Source organism: Artibeus jamaicensis, unplaced genomic scaffold, assembly GCF_021234435.1.
Source record: "Artibeus jamaicensis isolate MK-2021 breed Jamaican fruit bat unplaced genomic scaffold, CSHL_Jam_final contig_477, whole genome shotgun sequence".
Lineage (NCBI taxonomy): Eukaryota > Metazoa > Chordata > Mammalia > Chiroptera > Phyllostomidae > Artibeus > Artibeus jamaicensis.
In genome coordinates, this window is record NW_026521854.1 from 4,115,734 (window position 1) to 4,130,800 (window position 15,067).

At 47.3% G+C, this 15,067-nt stretch overlaps 1 protein-coding gene across 2 annotated transcripts; it reads right to left on the reverse strand.

The window, feature by feature from the left end:
• Positions 1 to 3,520: 3,520 nt before the first annotated feature.
• Positions 3,521 to 9,223, reverse strand: POLR3D (RNA polymerase III subunit D). Of its 2 annotated transcripts, none has more exons than XM_037152788.2 (9): positions 9,097 to 9,223; positions 8,694 to 8,863; positions 7,307 to 7,350; positions 6,593 to 6,744; positions 6,307 to 6,431; positions 5,668 to 5,836; positions 5,041 to 5,306; positions 4,446 to 4,598; positions 3,521 to 4,275 (listed from the first exon to the last, which is right to left on the reverse strand). In XM_037152788.2, exons 2-9 carry the CDS (start codon positions 8,856 to 8,858, stop codon positions 4,153 to 4,155), a joined length of 1,197 nt encoding a protein of 398 aa, XP_037008683.2. In that variant the 5' UTR covers positions 8,859 to 8,863; positions 9,097 to 9,223; the 3' UTR covers positions 3,521 to 4,152. The 2 variants fall into 2 exon arrangements, with proteins under 2 accessions (XP_037008683.2, XP_037008682.2); XM_037152787.2 differs by having other exon boundaries at positions 9,087 to 9,223.
• Positions 9,224 to 15,067: the final 5,844 nt, after the last annotated feature.

Here is a 15,067-nt window from a genome sequence, read left to right on the forward strand (position 1 = left end):
ACTTAGTTTATTGACTTATATATTCAATTAAAATAGGTATTTATCTCATTTTCATCAAAAATACTTTCTTTCTGCCCTCATATCTTACTATTTCATACAATGTTTTCACTGAACTATGCAATTACGATCACGAATACAACCGGGAAATGCGAGCCTGGGAAAAACACACCCGGCTTTGGACAGCACGCGCTGACCAACTGCGGGAGCAGAGCGCTTGTTGCACGTCAGCGCCTCTGAAGTCTGACAGAGGGATGAGAGAGAACACTACCTATCTCTTCAGAGGGGTCAGTGAGTACAGGACAGGCCTCCTACTCAGCATCTTTTTATTCGATGCATTTATAGTTTAAAGACAACGAACATGGTGATGACACAGCTACCCTCTGGTGCAAGAGCAACTCCTACACACTGTGGACGGGCACGTGAACTGGGGCAAGCAGTCTGGAGGTGAACTGTCACAGGGTGTGACTCAGCAAAGCTGTTTTTAATGAAGAATCCTAAGGTAGTAATTGAGGATACTGGCAACAATTTAACAATGAGTGTTTATCACATAACTTACTAAATAGTGAAAAAAAAAATATGGGAGAACCAAAGCGCCCCGAGACTGGTGATTGTGGGGTGAAACCGGACAGTCCACAGGTGGACTCCAGCGGAGCTGCCACTGCTGTGATGTACAGCGCAAGAGCCATTCCTGACCATGTCCACGATTACCCCGCCCCGGGGGAACGTCTGAGGTCAAGTGGTTCAATTGGACCACATGGGGAGGTCAGTAAGAATTAGAGGACGTGGTCCCTTTCAGCTCGCTCACAAGCATCTGAAGTGCAAGGTGCTCCTTAACATGGGAGCCCTGTTATTTTGGGGTGAGATAAGGCATGATAAAACTATCACGCATAATATACAGTTTTGGAGTCTGAAAGAATGTGCGCTAAATGTTAAATCTTGTTTTATAGAATAAAAGGTAATTGAGCGTTCCCAAACATTCTATCTAGACACACTTTGATGTTACTGCAATGACAGTAGTTTCTGAACTACTGAATCACAACAGCTCTCATGGACTGTCCATCATCCCTGCTTCTTGCAGACGAACAAAACCCCATGTCAAGCAGGAGGATGCCCAGTGACAGGGGAAAAATGTGGTCCACCCGTCCTTCTTTGCCGGTGCGCTAAAGGTGGGTATGAGGCTCGGCTGTCAGGGAGACACAGGGGCAAGTCCCTTTGGGCTTCTGAAGACTATTCCTCCCTAATAGGGTCACAGTGGGAAAAATTCCTTTACTGCATTTTGCTTTTTTTCCTGCTGTGACTTTGGGCACTGTCATTGGAAGAAATAATGCTGGGCTGTAGCAGCCACTTTGCAACACCGAGGATGGCAGAACAAATGGACCCAGGAAATTTTGTATTTTTAAAAATCCTAACCTGAGGACATTTTTCTCATTGCTTCTAGAGACAGGAAGGGGTGGGAGAAAGAGAAACATGGATTGGCTGCCTCCCACCCCGCCCCACCCCACATGCACCCCAACTTGGGATCAAACGTGCAAATCAGGTATGTGCCCTGACTGAGAATAGAACCTGAAACATTTTGGTCTAGGGGACGATGCTCCGACCAAACCACACGAGCCAGGGCAGATCCAAGAAAACCTTGATGAGGATTTGGCTACTAACCAATTTTTTGCAACCACCTACCTGAAGACTTCTCGTTACATGGGGTTATGAAGCAGCTGATGTTCCCGTCAGCCTGGTTTCCTGTTACTCGTGCAGACCACATCCTGATAGGAGCATTTTTCTGTCTGGCACCAAATAAATGCTTTAAGCCCACTCTAATTTAAAAGCAACCCTATTAAAAATGCTGCTGTTATCTCATTTTTGTGGAAAATAAACTGAGCTTAGGGAAAGTAAGTGGTTTTCTCCAAAGTGACTGGTAGAGCTGGATTCAAGCCCAATCCTGACTCTACCACATCATTAAGAAATGATCAAGCCTATAGTTCCCCCTTGCGGTGTCTGAACGAAATGTACACATGGACGCGGGAAGTAATACTTTTGCACCCACATATGAATGTGGCTTTGGGATTTTTACACCCGTTATTTGCATTCATTTGTTGGTAGAAATGTACGTTTCAGACTCTCAGCCAAGAAAGCAGACTTGCCTTGGACTTCTTCCACACTTTTACTGACGACATCCGATGTGCGTATCAGGGGACAGACACAGGTCATGCAGACCTGAAATGGCGCAATGGTGAGGATGAAAGTGGCACATACTCCTGCACAGTTTTCTGGGAAGAGTCAAGAACTGAAGACTGAAAAACACCAAACATCTAAGGAAGCTGGGCCTTGGCTTAGCCTAAGAAAGCAGAAGAGCTATTTTTGAACCACAGAAACAGGAGAGAGGACTACGAGAAAAGCCCCACCGGCAGGGGGTTAGCTATTTAAAAAAAGAAAGCATCAAAGACCAGGGAACAACAGCAGTGGGCTCCTCATAGCTCAGCTTCAGACTGAACAGGGCTTCTACACACCTGTCTGCAGGGAACCTCCGCTCTAGTCCTCTGCAGAGAGGAGCCCAGACCACCACACCAGTGCTCCTGTGAGCTCTCGGCTACAGAAGGAGAAACGGGGTGACTGTTCAATCCCCTCACAGCTGGCTAGGCAGCTTAAGGGGCTCCATGTAGGAAAAACCCCAGCCATGACCGATGACACTATTGGCAGGCATATCCATCCAAAACCCCTGAGGTTACCTGTAAGGCAGGAGGATGCATTCTTATTGTGGCCCACCTGTTCCCCAGGCGATCTGCCAGGCTCACAGCAAGGGGAGCTGCTGCTGTAGGCTTACCCTAACCACTAAGATGCCCTGCTGAACCAGGGAAAAACCCCGCCCTGTGGACAATGTGGGGTGGAGAAGGACCGAGTATGATGACCTGGTGAGAACAAGAGCACATACCATGCACTAAAAGGCCAGCATGGCTGAGGGGCCTGGGATCCAAGCCAAGCAGGCAAGCCTGGGGGTGTTAGTGCAGGAAACAAGAGGTGTGCCTCTCAAGGATCAAAGCTTTTGAAGGGGGAGGTCATGTCAAATGCCAGAGGCCATTATTTAATACACCTGACTTCTGTCTTGCCAAGGGCTGCTCTCCAGCAGTATTTGACTTAGGGTAGTGATAACTCCTTAAGAGAATGATTAATTGCTCTTTTGAGAAATACTTCAGTGGAAGCTAGAGTGCTGCTACTTATTGCAGAGGTGCGGGCAGGGGAAACAAGTCCTGGGACCACTGTGTCACCTGAAGCGTGCTGAGAGGAGTCGCTGACTTCTTATTGTGGTAGAACCGACCTGCAGCCAGCACCCCACAGCAATGCACAGCAAGGACTCGGCAGAGTGCTCAGGAGGGAAAGGGCATAGAAGGATGTGAACCTGCACCTTCAGTCTCAGGCCTGGGGGCAAGTGACTTAAGGAAGAACGTGCAGACAAAGCCACTCTGTTCGCTTCCTCTAACAGATTCTTAGAATCTCTATTTTGTTTGAAAACAGACTCAGGCAAAGGGAAGGGAAACGAACATTTATTGAGCGTCTACTGTGTATGTCTGGCCTTGTGCGAGAGCTTTCATCTACAACATTCCATGTAATCCTCACACAACATTCCATGTAATCCTCACACCAACCTCATGAGGCAGGTATTATCCTCGTTTTAGTTGGATGAGGCATACGAGGCTCAGCAAGGTTAGGTAGTTTGTCCAAGGTCACACAGCTAGTTACTGACAGAGCTGGGCCCAAGTGTGGAGTCTCAGACATGAAGACTCCCTGCTTGTTCTGTGCCCTCTGCCACTGCTCTCAGCAGGGAGGAGGGAGCGAGAGCAGCAGCAGCAGTCCTTCCACCACTTCCCACCGAGGGAAGGAGCCTGTCCTCCTCCACAGACCCTTCCCCTCCCCAGGGGAAGATGCAATCAGCTGAAGAGATAAAACATAAATATAAAAATAAATAGAAGGGACAAGTCCTCCAGCAGCGAGGACATGCAGTAACCACACTGTGGGAAAAACTGGGACAATGGCTGCCAAAGACCAGAGTGAGTGGGTGGGCTGAACAGGCCCCTTCTGAGCGACACAGATTTTACAGCAAAACGTCTGGAGCACACAGCAGCCTTGGGCATGGCCACCAGCATCCTCCATCTGCTCTTCTTACCGGTGTTTGTGATCCAAGAGGGATTCAAAATCGGGGGAACAAACAAGTTTGTGCTTTATGTGTCCCAGCACTGTCATGTCCCCAGTCCTACTGTCTCCAAGGCCCACGGACACCAGCTCCTGCCAATCCACAGAGAAGGTGATGAGAGCCAAAACTGCCACACAGCCCACCACCCAGTCCCAATTTTAATGTGATAATCTCCAAAACCCTTCTCCCTCATTCAGCACTGATTATTCAACAAGCCTCAACCTCTTAAAGAGCCTCCGCCCTTGACCTTATGGGCTCTCACCTGCAGGAAAGAGCAGGCAGTTCCCATCGTTACATCCAGAGTCACCTTGCCCAGGAGCAGCTGCACCTTTCCCGACTTGCGGATCAGCAGCTTACCAACCTGCCCCTCTGTCAGGTCAGCCAGGGTACAAGTATTCTCTGCCAGCCTGGCCTCCTGGGAAGAGTCAGGGGATGGAAATGGGGTAAGGAGCTGTTTCCCCATGCTTCATGAATGAACCCTTTCTCAAAGGGATCAGCAGCGAAGGCTAGTATGAGCTTCTCAAAGACAGCCTTTCCCTAGGGCTGCTTGCCAGTGGTTAAAAAACAAACCCCCCAGCAAACCAGTAAACAAACAGACAAGATATTAGTAACTGCTGGCACTGGGTAATGACACTTGAGGGTTTCCTCATTTGTGTGTGTTCCAGTATTTTACTGTAGAAAGTAAACACACATATAATGGAGGCTAAAGCACAAAGCCCTTAGCCCTTCATGAGGAGAAAGAACAAATACCTATTATTCTTGCAATTCAGCCTGGATGGCACACCCTACAGGTCTCTGCCTCCCTTCCTGATCGACTGTCCCACACACAATTTCACAGAACTCATTCCCGAGCATACCCGGTCTTTCTCCTGCTTCACAACCATCATCTGTCCATCCTCGCTCTGCACCTCTGTCTTGACAGGCTTGACGTCCTGAGTTGGCGGCTGGCCCGGGAGTGTGTCTGGCAGCTGCAGGAACAGCAGCTCGTCCTCCTGTGTAAGGCTCAGCTCCCTGAGCAGCTCTGCCACAGATATGTCCTTCGGGAGGCCTGGGGTCTTTCTGGCTGCTCTGGGAGGAGCCTTCATCTTGGCCTCTTCCTCTTCATCTTGTGGCTCCTCTTTCACTGCCCGAGGTAACACAAATGGAAAGGCTATTAAGTGGCCACCTTCAATGTCATCTCATTGCACCCATCCGTTCACCCCCGACTGCTCCACTGTCACTCAGCCAGGAAGCTGGAGAGAAACACAGGTTGCGCAGAGGAGTTGCGTGACTTCTGTAATGAGGGGTATCTGTGGCTAGGCCTACCAGTACCTGTCGGCATGAACCTTCTGAGAGCGCAACTTTAGCATCTTTGTTCAGGCCATGTATTTAACAGCTGGAATGGGAGGGAACCTGCTTACCAGCAGTAATCCACGTGACCTACAGGCAGGATGGGGGTGGGAAGCCAGAGAGAAGGAGGTGAGGTAGTAACTGACACAGAGTACCTTTCACAACAGGCACGTCCACCTCCATGTCGTCTTCCTTGGAGCCAGCCAGCCAAGGTTTAACATCTGGTTCTTCACTGTCCTCCTTGAACAGCCACCCGGAGTGAGCCAGAGGCAGCTGAACAGGCATGTTTCGAGTGTCATTCCTCAACCCAGGGTCATCGATGAACTGCCAAGGAAGTCAATGGTTCACATGGCCTGGCCAGCATACACACACACCGGGACTGCACTTCACCTCAGCCCGCAACTCTGTTCTTATTTTTAATCCTGACCCAGGACAGGTTCATTGATTTTACAGGGTGGAGAGGGGGAAAGAGACAGAGCTGGGGGAGAGGGGGTGGGAAAAATTGACCAGCTGCCTTCCATACATGCTGTACCTGCCCCCGATTGAGGATCAAACCTGCAACCTGGTTATGTCCCCTGACTAGGAATCAAACCCACAACCTTTTGGTATACGGGATGACGTGCCAACTGAGCCACCCGGCCAGGGCCACTTTAGTCCTTTGTTAACTGAAGATTCCTGCTGCTCACCAGGCTTCCAGGGTATCAGAGAGCAATTCTTGCCCCAACCCTGGCTTCCTTGGGCCCTTTCCACCGCCACGTAGGAGGCCCACTCCCCCTCAGTCTGCTGGTACCTACATCATCCTTCTCCAGCATGCGCAGGATCTGTTTTGTTTCTTCATCTGTCTCTCTCTTCTCTTTTTTGATGTTGATGATATGAGAAGGCCCCATGTCCGACACATCCACCGTCTTATCCCAGTTCCCTGCAGGAAATCACTCGGGTCACCGGGGGTAAGGAAGAGGACAACAGCAAGGAAAACGAAATTAGGAGCAAGGGCTATCCACTGCCCTTGCCCTTCTTCTCGGTCAATCTGAACTGAAATCCACTGAGCCCTTCCTCCCGGAGCCCCAGCGGCTTTTGTACCCTTTTTCTTCATCATTTCGGCTGGTCCCTGCTCAAAGATAGAATGGGACTGGATCACTTCTGGGCGACCCCGGCCCCGCCCATGACCCTCTCGCTGTCGGTCTCTGTCCCTTTCACGCTTTTCCTTCTTGACGGTTACTTCTTCCTTGGGCCTGGAAAAGAGAACGGACTAAAGAAAACCACTCACCCTGCCTCCCACAGCGTTCCACTACACCTGAGCCAATAACTATTGTACATTGAGAGAAACAGAACCTGATCCTACAGCTACCACCTTTTTCACTCCATCTCTGGACAGTCCTTCCACTTTGCTTTACTTTACTTTCTTGTTTGAGAGTCTACATTGGAACTATGACTCAAAAGTTGAATTCTACAGACTGCCCCAAAATGTTTTTTCTTTTATTGATTGAAAACAGGAAGATTGTACTGTAAATGAACTTAAGGGAAAACATGGTAAGTCTTTTTCTAAACTACTGGCTCTCAACTGTGACTGAAAAAGGCAATCACTCTGTTTCATTAAAAACAAGTTACATCACAATTTCTGGGAAGGACTCCCAGGCATTAGTATTTTTTTTAAAAACTTGCACATTACAATCAGCTGGGAATGAGAAGAACTAAATACACAAATTTCAAAGCCCTATACCTAGTTATTTCCCAAAAGGCCCAAATTCAGAGCAAGTAAATAAGGGGTGAGTATTCACAATACCAGCTACTTACTCTTCTTTGATCTTCCGACTAATGATATTTGGGGTGAAGGTTTTCTGAAAGTGAAATACAGGAGTCACTGATTTGGTAAATTCTCATCCCAAAGCACAGAGGAAGAGGAAAAACTCCCCATGGGAATCTTTTTTTTTTTTTAAGATTTTATTTATTTATCTTTAGGGGAAGGAGGGGAAGGAGAGAGGGAGAGAAATATCAATGTATGGTTGCCTTTTGTGCATCCCCTGCTGGGAACTGGCCTGCAGGGAACCGGCCTGCAACCCAGGCATGTGCCCTGACTGAGAATCGAACCGCGATCATGTGGTTCGCAGGCCCATGCTCAATCCACTGAGCTACACCAGCCAGGGCCCCATGGGAATCTTTTACAGACCAAGAACACCATGCCACTCTTTTGCACATTCCACACTGGAATCAGAAATTTATACGGACAGGTAGGTGCTTGAGAAGGTAGAACGGGACAGTCATGGTGACAGCAGTTACACACACAAAGGGGCACCAAAGACCATTTCAGCAGTAGCCTCAGTTTCTGCCCTCTGAAAGGAGAACCCTCAGGCCTTCTAAAAGCACAGGTATTTAGCTAATCTCTTTTCTTTTCTCCTCAGTCAGTAACATAGGGAAAGAACTAAAGTAGAAAGACAGAGATCAGCTAGGACTCACAGATGACATGTTAGCCTGTCACCAGAATTTAGGCAATTAAGTCTTTAAAAAAATTAGTGGCCCGTCCCACCCAGGGATGCTCCACTTTGCTCTGGCTGGTGTGGAAAATTGAGTGCCCACCTGAGAACCAAAGGGTCACTGGCCCTGATTCCCAATCAGGGTACATGCCTAGGTGGCAGGTCAGGTCCCCAGTAGGGGGAGCATGAGAGGCAACCACACATAGATGTTTCTCTCCCTTTCTCCTCCCCCACCAAAAAAAAAAAAAAAAGCCTGCTTTATGCTTGTCATCACCCTCCTTCCCCACTTTAAGGGTTACTCTTCACATGTACAGTCATAAACAGAGTAAGACTCAGAGCCTCTAATGTCATGCCTAGAATTTGTTCCACTCTAGACCGGAAGTGTGCGCAATGGGATCCCTGACAAATTGGAACTCTAAAACTGACGGCGGTGACTTTCATAAGTTTCTGAACACTGTCCAAACACAGAAAGTTAATAAACACTGCTCAAGTTGCTTTTATACTAATTAGAATTCTCTGCCCCTCAGCTGTCTCAAACAACCATGTCAACAGCTTGCAGGCAGCATCTTCAAGGTAGGACGGGCTCCCCGGAATGTTCAGGCAGAAAAGTCTGGGGGCTAGATTCGCGAGATGCAACACCAAGCCTGGTGCACGTGAAGACTTAACATGGTCTCAACCCCAGCGGCCTGGAATTCAAGGTAGTCGGGTACCTTCTTGACTCCGCCGAGGGTGAGGTCCCTGGAGCGGATGGAGGGAAGGCGGCCGGGGGTGAGGGGAGGCGCTGGCCGGCGGCCGATAAGCCCCCGGGCCCCAGAGAGGAGGGTTCGGGGCCCTCCTGGGGCGCTGGGCTCACCGGTAGCGTTGCCTTCCGACATGTTGCCTGGGAGAGAAGAGGGAAGGGGGAACAAAGTCAATACAGAAGACGGGCACGCACACCCCGGGCAGATCCCCACCCACCTGGCCGCCCGCCCCCGAGTCTGTGCGTCCCACCCGCGGAGTCTCAGCTCCTCCCATCCCACGTGGCGACTCCCAGGACCATCCCGGCCGAGGCCCTTGGAGAGCCCTCTTCCCAGACCTCCGCCAGGCACAAAGCAGACACGCACCCCAACGGACCCCGATTCCACTCAGCGCGAGTCACAACTTCAGCTCCAGCGTTTTCCGCAGCGTGCCCTGGGTCTCGGCGTGGGGCGGAAGTCTGCGTGGCGGGGCCTAGGCGCTGCCATCTTGCCGCCGGGCGGAAGTGAGGTAGGTGGGCGGGGCGGGCTACACTATTTATCCGGCGGCTTCTCGCTCGCCTCCGCCTTCTCTTCCCGGTTCTTCCCGGAGTCGGGAAAAGCTGGGTTGAGAGGGCGAAAAAGGAAGAGGGGACAGGTCATAGTTATGCCTCAGGGGTCTTAGGCCGGGGCAGGGAGTGTGTAGGGGTCCAGCTCAGGCTTGGGGGCCTCGGCGGCCGCCATCGCACAATGTGAGCATTCTCTACGGAAGAGCCGTGGGGCACAGGGGTCGCGGCTCGCAATGGGGAGAGGGGCGCCCGCCAGAAAGCGGGACTCGGACCCACAGTCGGGGATCCCTGGGCGACTGGAAGCTCGGTGGTGACCTTGGAATGGTCACTATATCGCTGAGCAAGCGGCCTCGCCCTCACTCGGGGTCCTTTCCAAGGATTCTAGGTGGGGTCCTGGGGTGACCCTGTGCTGGCAGCGCTGGAGCTTCTGTAGCGGACCAAGCGAGTACTTAGTGGTACCCGCGCTGGGCTCAGGACTGCGGGTCCTTAGGTGGGCTCTTGGTCCAAGCCTGCAACCTGAAAAACGAAGTATACTCTACTGGAAGGGACGAATTTAAAGAACTTTTATTGTTACTACGACATTTGTAATTTAACAAAAAATATCCTTTACTGTTCCTCTCCACCGCTCCACGCCCCCCACACACACAAATACATACCGTGAAAACCATGTAACAGGAAAGGTTTGAGGGAAGGAAAAAATTTCTGCTAGAATGCCACATGGAATACTATTAAAACTTGTAATATTTTTCAGTCTTCTTTACAAAGCTGTCGTATTGTACTACACAATTTTGAATCCTCCCTTTTCTAATAACATTTCTTTGTTGCTGTACCTAAAGACTGGGTAATTCTCAGGTGGCTCTGTCATGATCTGCCTATTTTCCTGTTTGGACACTTAGAGCATTTATTTTCCCTCTTGTGAATAAAGTTGTAGAGAACATCTGGTGCACTTGACGTTTTTTCTTCAAAAAATTATATCCCTAGGATAAATTTCCAGACTTGTGATAACTGGCCAAAAGAAGATGTACTTTTTTCTTCAGTAATTTTTAAAATCTTACCTGAGGGTATGTTAATTGATTTTAGAGAGAGAGGAAAGGGGAGAGAGGGAGATATCGGTTGGTTGCCTCCTGTACGTGCCCTCACCAGGGGTGGATCTCTTAACCTTTTGATGTGGGGGATGATGCTTCAACAGAGCCACCAGGCTAGGGCTGAACATGCACATTTTATATATGTTTGTCCATGTTGCTAAATTACTTTCAAAAAGGGTTGTGTTAATATTGCATCATCACTAAGAATGTACATGTATATGGTACATAAGAATATGTATGTTTTTCCACGTACTTAGAATAGTGCTCTTAAATTTTTTGACAATAATATATTAATATTTTAGGGTTTCTAACCAGACTTTTTTCAACTTCTTCTCTTCTTACTGGTTTTATGATAACCACACCTAATCGAAAACCCTTCCCACCCCATGCAGAACTGCACACAAGGGGCCTTTCGCTTCTGACTGGAGCTCTAGATGAAATTGCTTTGATTTCATTCTCTGGGGTTTGAGGTCCACCAACCTTGTGGCAGCTCCTCTTTTTTTGTTTTGTTTTTGTTTGTAGAAAATTTGGAGAATTTGCCCTGGCTGGTATGGCTCAGTGGATTGAGAGCTGGCCTGAGAATCCAAAGGTGGCAGTTTGGATTTCTAGTCAGGGCACATGTCTGGGTTGTGGGCCAGGTCCCCAGTTGAAAGCATGCGAAAGGCAAGTGATAGATGTATCTCTTGCACATCAATGTTTCTCTCCCTCCCATCCCCTCTCTCTAAAATTAAAATAAAATAATAAAGTCTTTATTAAAAAAAGAAAATTTGGAAAAAAATTAAAAGCACCCAGAAGAAAATTAAAATCACTTATTATTATCCCATCAACTGTTTTGTATACTTGAAGTTGTTTTTCTATGCATGTAGAAAGTTGAGGTATTTTGCATATAGTTCTACAATCTTTTTTCTCTTAACAATATACTGTAAACATTTTATGAGTTATTAAATATGTTTCTAAATCATGATTTTTACCACCTTTTTTCCTGTGATGCTTATTGGTTCCCCCAGGATTTTTCACCCAAAAAGGATAACAGGAGAGAAGACTTAAACCAAGTATTCCACCTTTAATATTTGGGGAGTTACTTCCTTATAATGATTATTATAATTTCTTTTTAAGAAGATTCTTCAGCCCTGGCTGGCTGGTATAGCTCAGTGGATTGAGTGCGGGCCTGCAAACCAAACAACCATGGTTCAATTCCCAGTCAGGCCACATGCCTGGGTAGCAGGCCAGTTCCCAACAGGGGACGCACGAGAGGCGACCATACGCTGATGTTTCTCTCCCTGTCTCCTTCCCTTCTCCTCTAAAGATAAATAAATAAAATCTTAAAAAGAAAAAAAAAAAGGAAGATTCTTCAGCCCTTGCCAGTGTTGCTCAGTGAATTGAGCAGCAGCCTGTGAACCAAAGGATCGCCAGTCTGATTTCCAGTCAGGGCACACATCTGGGTTTAGGGCCAGGTCCCATGTGTGAGAGGTAGCCACACCTCGATGTTTTCCTCTCTTTCTCCTCCCCTTCTCCTCTGTCTAAAAATAAATAAATCTTTAAAAATTTTTCTTTTTAAAAGGATTCTTCAACCTTTCCTCTCATTAGGCTAATATATTTTCAGCGCCATTCTTTACTTGTTCCAACACCTCCCTTTCCATTTTCACCCAAAGAGTGTTCATTCATTTAGCCTCAAAAGAAACTTGTAAGTCATTACTAGTTGAACCCCATATAATCACATCTCTGATTCTAAAAGATCTCAATTTGTTATTAACATTTTATTTTTACATATTTTACAACAAAAAATCTCATTTTTTTCTGGTGACTTAATGAAACTGAGAAACTTTTGAGAAGGGTCTAAGTGCAGGTTTTCAGGAGGTATAAAAGTTTCTGTCAAAAACCTGTTCCTGTGAATTCCTGATGGGCGTTGCAAATACTAAATGAATAAGGAACTGTTTTGAATACATATCAGTAGAGTAAGAGGAATGTGTGGTATGAGGATGCTATCCAAGTTCAAGTTCTAACATGTTCTCTATGAGTAATTTGTCCTAATTTGTTGCCACTATTTTGCAAGCCATTTATTTACAGGTTCCTCCTCATCTCCTTGAGCTCTAAATATTGGAGACCTCTAGGGTCCAGTCCTCAGAACTCTTCCCTTTTCCCTCCCTACTTAACTCCCTAGGCTGGGGGGGGTGGGGAGGTGGAGGGTGGGGTTCAGTTTCTCAGCTTCAGACCTTGCGCTTATCTCAGTCTGGGCCTCTCCAAACTCCGGGAGTGTATCCCTGCCCATCCCACCCTTCCATTTGGATGGCTGTTCTCATCCAAACTTTTGATCTTCCTCCTCGAACTCCTCAAAGGTTCCTTATCTCAGTACATGGCAACTCCATTCCTTTAGTAGTTCAAAGCAAAAGTCATAGAGTTACTCTGGACTCTCTTTCTCTCATGTGATACATCTGTCTGCTCTTTCAAATGTACCCAGAATCTTGCCACTCCTCACCACCTTCATTGGCATCCTGCCTCATTTTTTGCTGTGATTATTCTAACAGCGTCCTAAGTGGCCTGCTTCCCCAGGTGCCCCCGCAGTCTGATCCCAACACAGCGTGATTAACAGGTCAAATCTTTGCTCTAAACCTCCCAGAGGGTTCCCGTTTCAGAGTGAAAACCAAGAGCTGTGGACTGGCCTACACAGTCCTGCATCATCTGTCCATCCGCCCACGTTCTCTCTCCTTGGCTCTTACCCTGCTTCCCTCGCTCGTGCTGCTGCGGCCACACTGGTCCCTTTACTGTTTCTGGAACAATCTGATGTGCTCCCACTTCAGGGCTTCTGTATCTGCCGCCTGGAACACTCTTCCCCCACATAATTCTGCACGGCACCCTCATTCCATGTAGTCAGGTTTGTTTTTTTTAATCCTCACCCAAGGACATGGGTATTGATTTTTAAAGAGAGAGGAAGGAAGGGAGAGAGAGAAACATTGGTTGCCTTTTTTATGTGCCCTAACTAGGGACCAAACCTGTAACCCAGGCATGTGCCCTGACTAAGAATTGAACCCATGACCTTTCAACAACAATCCAACCAACTGAGCCACACTAGTCAGGGCCACTCAGGTGTGTGTGTCCCCCAAAGTCACCTTTTTGAAGGAGGCCTTCCCTGATGGGCTGTATTGAAGATTGTAACCTCTCACTTCCCCCACAACATTCCTTATCCCTAGTTACTGACTTATTTTTCTCCTTAGCACTTACCATCACCTAACAGAGGGTATTTATTTGTCTCTCTTTCCCTTACCAGAAGGTAAGCCCCGGAAGAGCACACATCTTTCTCCTGCCCCCACTACAGTGTCTTCATTGTCTGACACAGTGCTTGAAGCACCCAATAAACTTTGCTGAACGAGTGAATTCCTGTTTGTCATAAGACCAAGTCATAAATCTAGATGCGTATTGGAAGAAGGGCGGCTTGTTTCCAGGTGGATTGCATCACTAATTTAACTTTGGCACCATGGATGGAAAAGCCATCTCTGTGTTGTATTTTCATATGTCTTCTCCATAGGTTCTTCCGTATGCAAGTCTCTGAAGAGGGGAAGTGTGGCCAGTGCTGTGTGAGTGGGGGGAAGCCTTTCCAACGTTCAAAATAGGTGACTGCTGAGGGCCATAGGATGTCTACACATAATTTCAAAAAAATCAATCAGCATTGAGGAATTCATCATTGCTCGCTCCTGTCAGTGCTGGCACGTGTAAATGCCCAGGCCGGTGTTTCTGGGCAGTCCGATGTGTGTGCACTCATGGGCCGGCGGTCCCCACACTCAGCTCGACAGGAGGAGATGAGTGCACACAGTTGGAGTCTATGAAGTGCACAAGCAGCAGTAAGACTGTGAATCTTTTCCACTGACAGCCTCATCTCTATCATGTCAGACTCTGTGCTTGCTCTGCGCTCTTCTACCATGAAGAACCAGCCTTTGTGCTCACACCTGAATTTAAATCTAATTTTACTTCTTTTCTAAAAAAATATTTTATTTTTAGAGGGAAGGGAAGGGAGAGAGACAGAGAGGAAGAGAAACATCGATGTGTGAGAGAAACATCAATTGGTTGCCTCTCGCACACACCCCAACTAAGGACGCTGCCTAACACAATCGGGGCTCCGATTTTACTTCTTGTGGACTCAGTCTCACTTTCCACCATCAGCCTTTTTAAAGTAGGGTTGATGGCTCCCCTCTCAGGGTTATGAGAATCGCATGCCCTGCACTGTGTCTTGGTGCTTAATAAATGCTTTTGTTGTGATTATCATCATAGCTTGGCTAAAAATATTTAATATGGAAACTTCTGAGCATGCACAAAAATGGAGAAAATAGCTTTTTGAATCTCAAAGCACCAGCTTCCACAGTTACCCACTCCCGCCAATCTTGTCTCCTCCATCCTCTCTCCTGCTCCCCTCAGACAATTTTATAACAGATCACAGATACCATGCTATTATCCACAAATGTGATATAAATAACATAATCTGAAGGATATTCTTTTAAAACAATAACCATAAAATATCGTCAGAGCTAATAGTGTCTAAATATTTTCAAATATCCAGTTAGTATTCAAATTTCCCGATTGTCTCACAGGGTAATTTTTTTTCCTTTGGTGACAATTTGTTTAAATCAGTATTCAAATATGGTCCATACCCTTTAATACTTTACTGGAAATTTAATTAAGGCACAGGAAGAGGTTTTGCTGTAAGAACATTCATTGCAGCACTATT

Excerpts from the sequence above, each read along its gene's own strand:
- POLR3D (XM_037152788.2), bottom strand. The coding sequence starts at position 8,858 with ATGTCGGAAGGCAACGCTACCGGTGAGCCCAGCGCCCCAGGAGGGCCC. Across the intron at positions 6,745-7,306 it reads AGTCGGAAGATCAAAGAAGA|GCCCAAGGAAGAAGTAACCG; the intron begins GTAAGTAGCTGG and ends TCTCTTTTCCAG. Across the intron at positions 4,276-4,445 it reads CTGCCTGCTCTTTCCTGCAG|GAGCTGGTGTCCGTGGGCCT; the intron begins GTGAGAGCCCAT and ends GTGGATTGGCAG.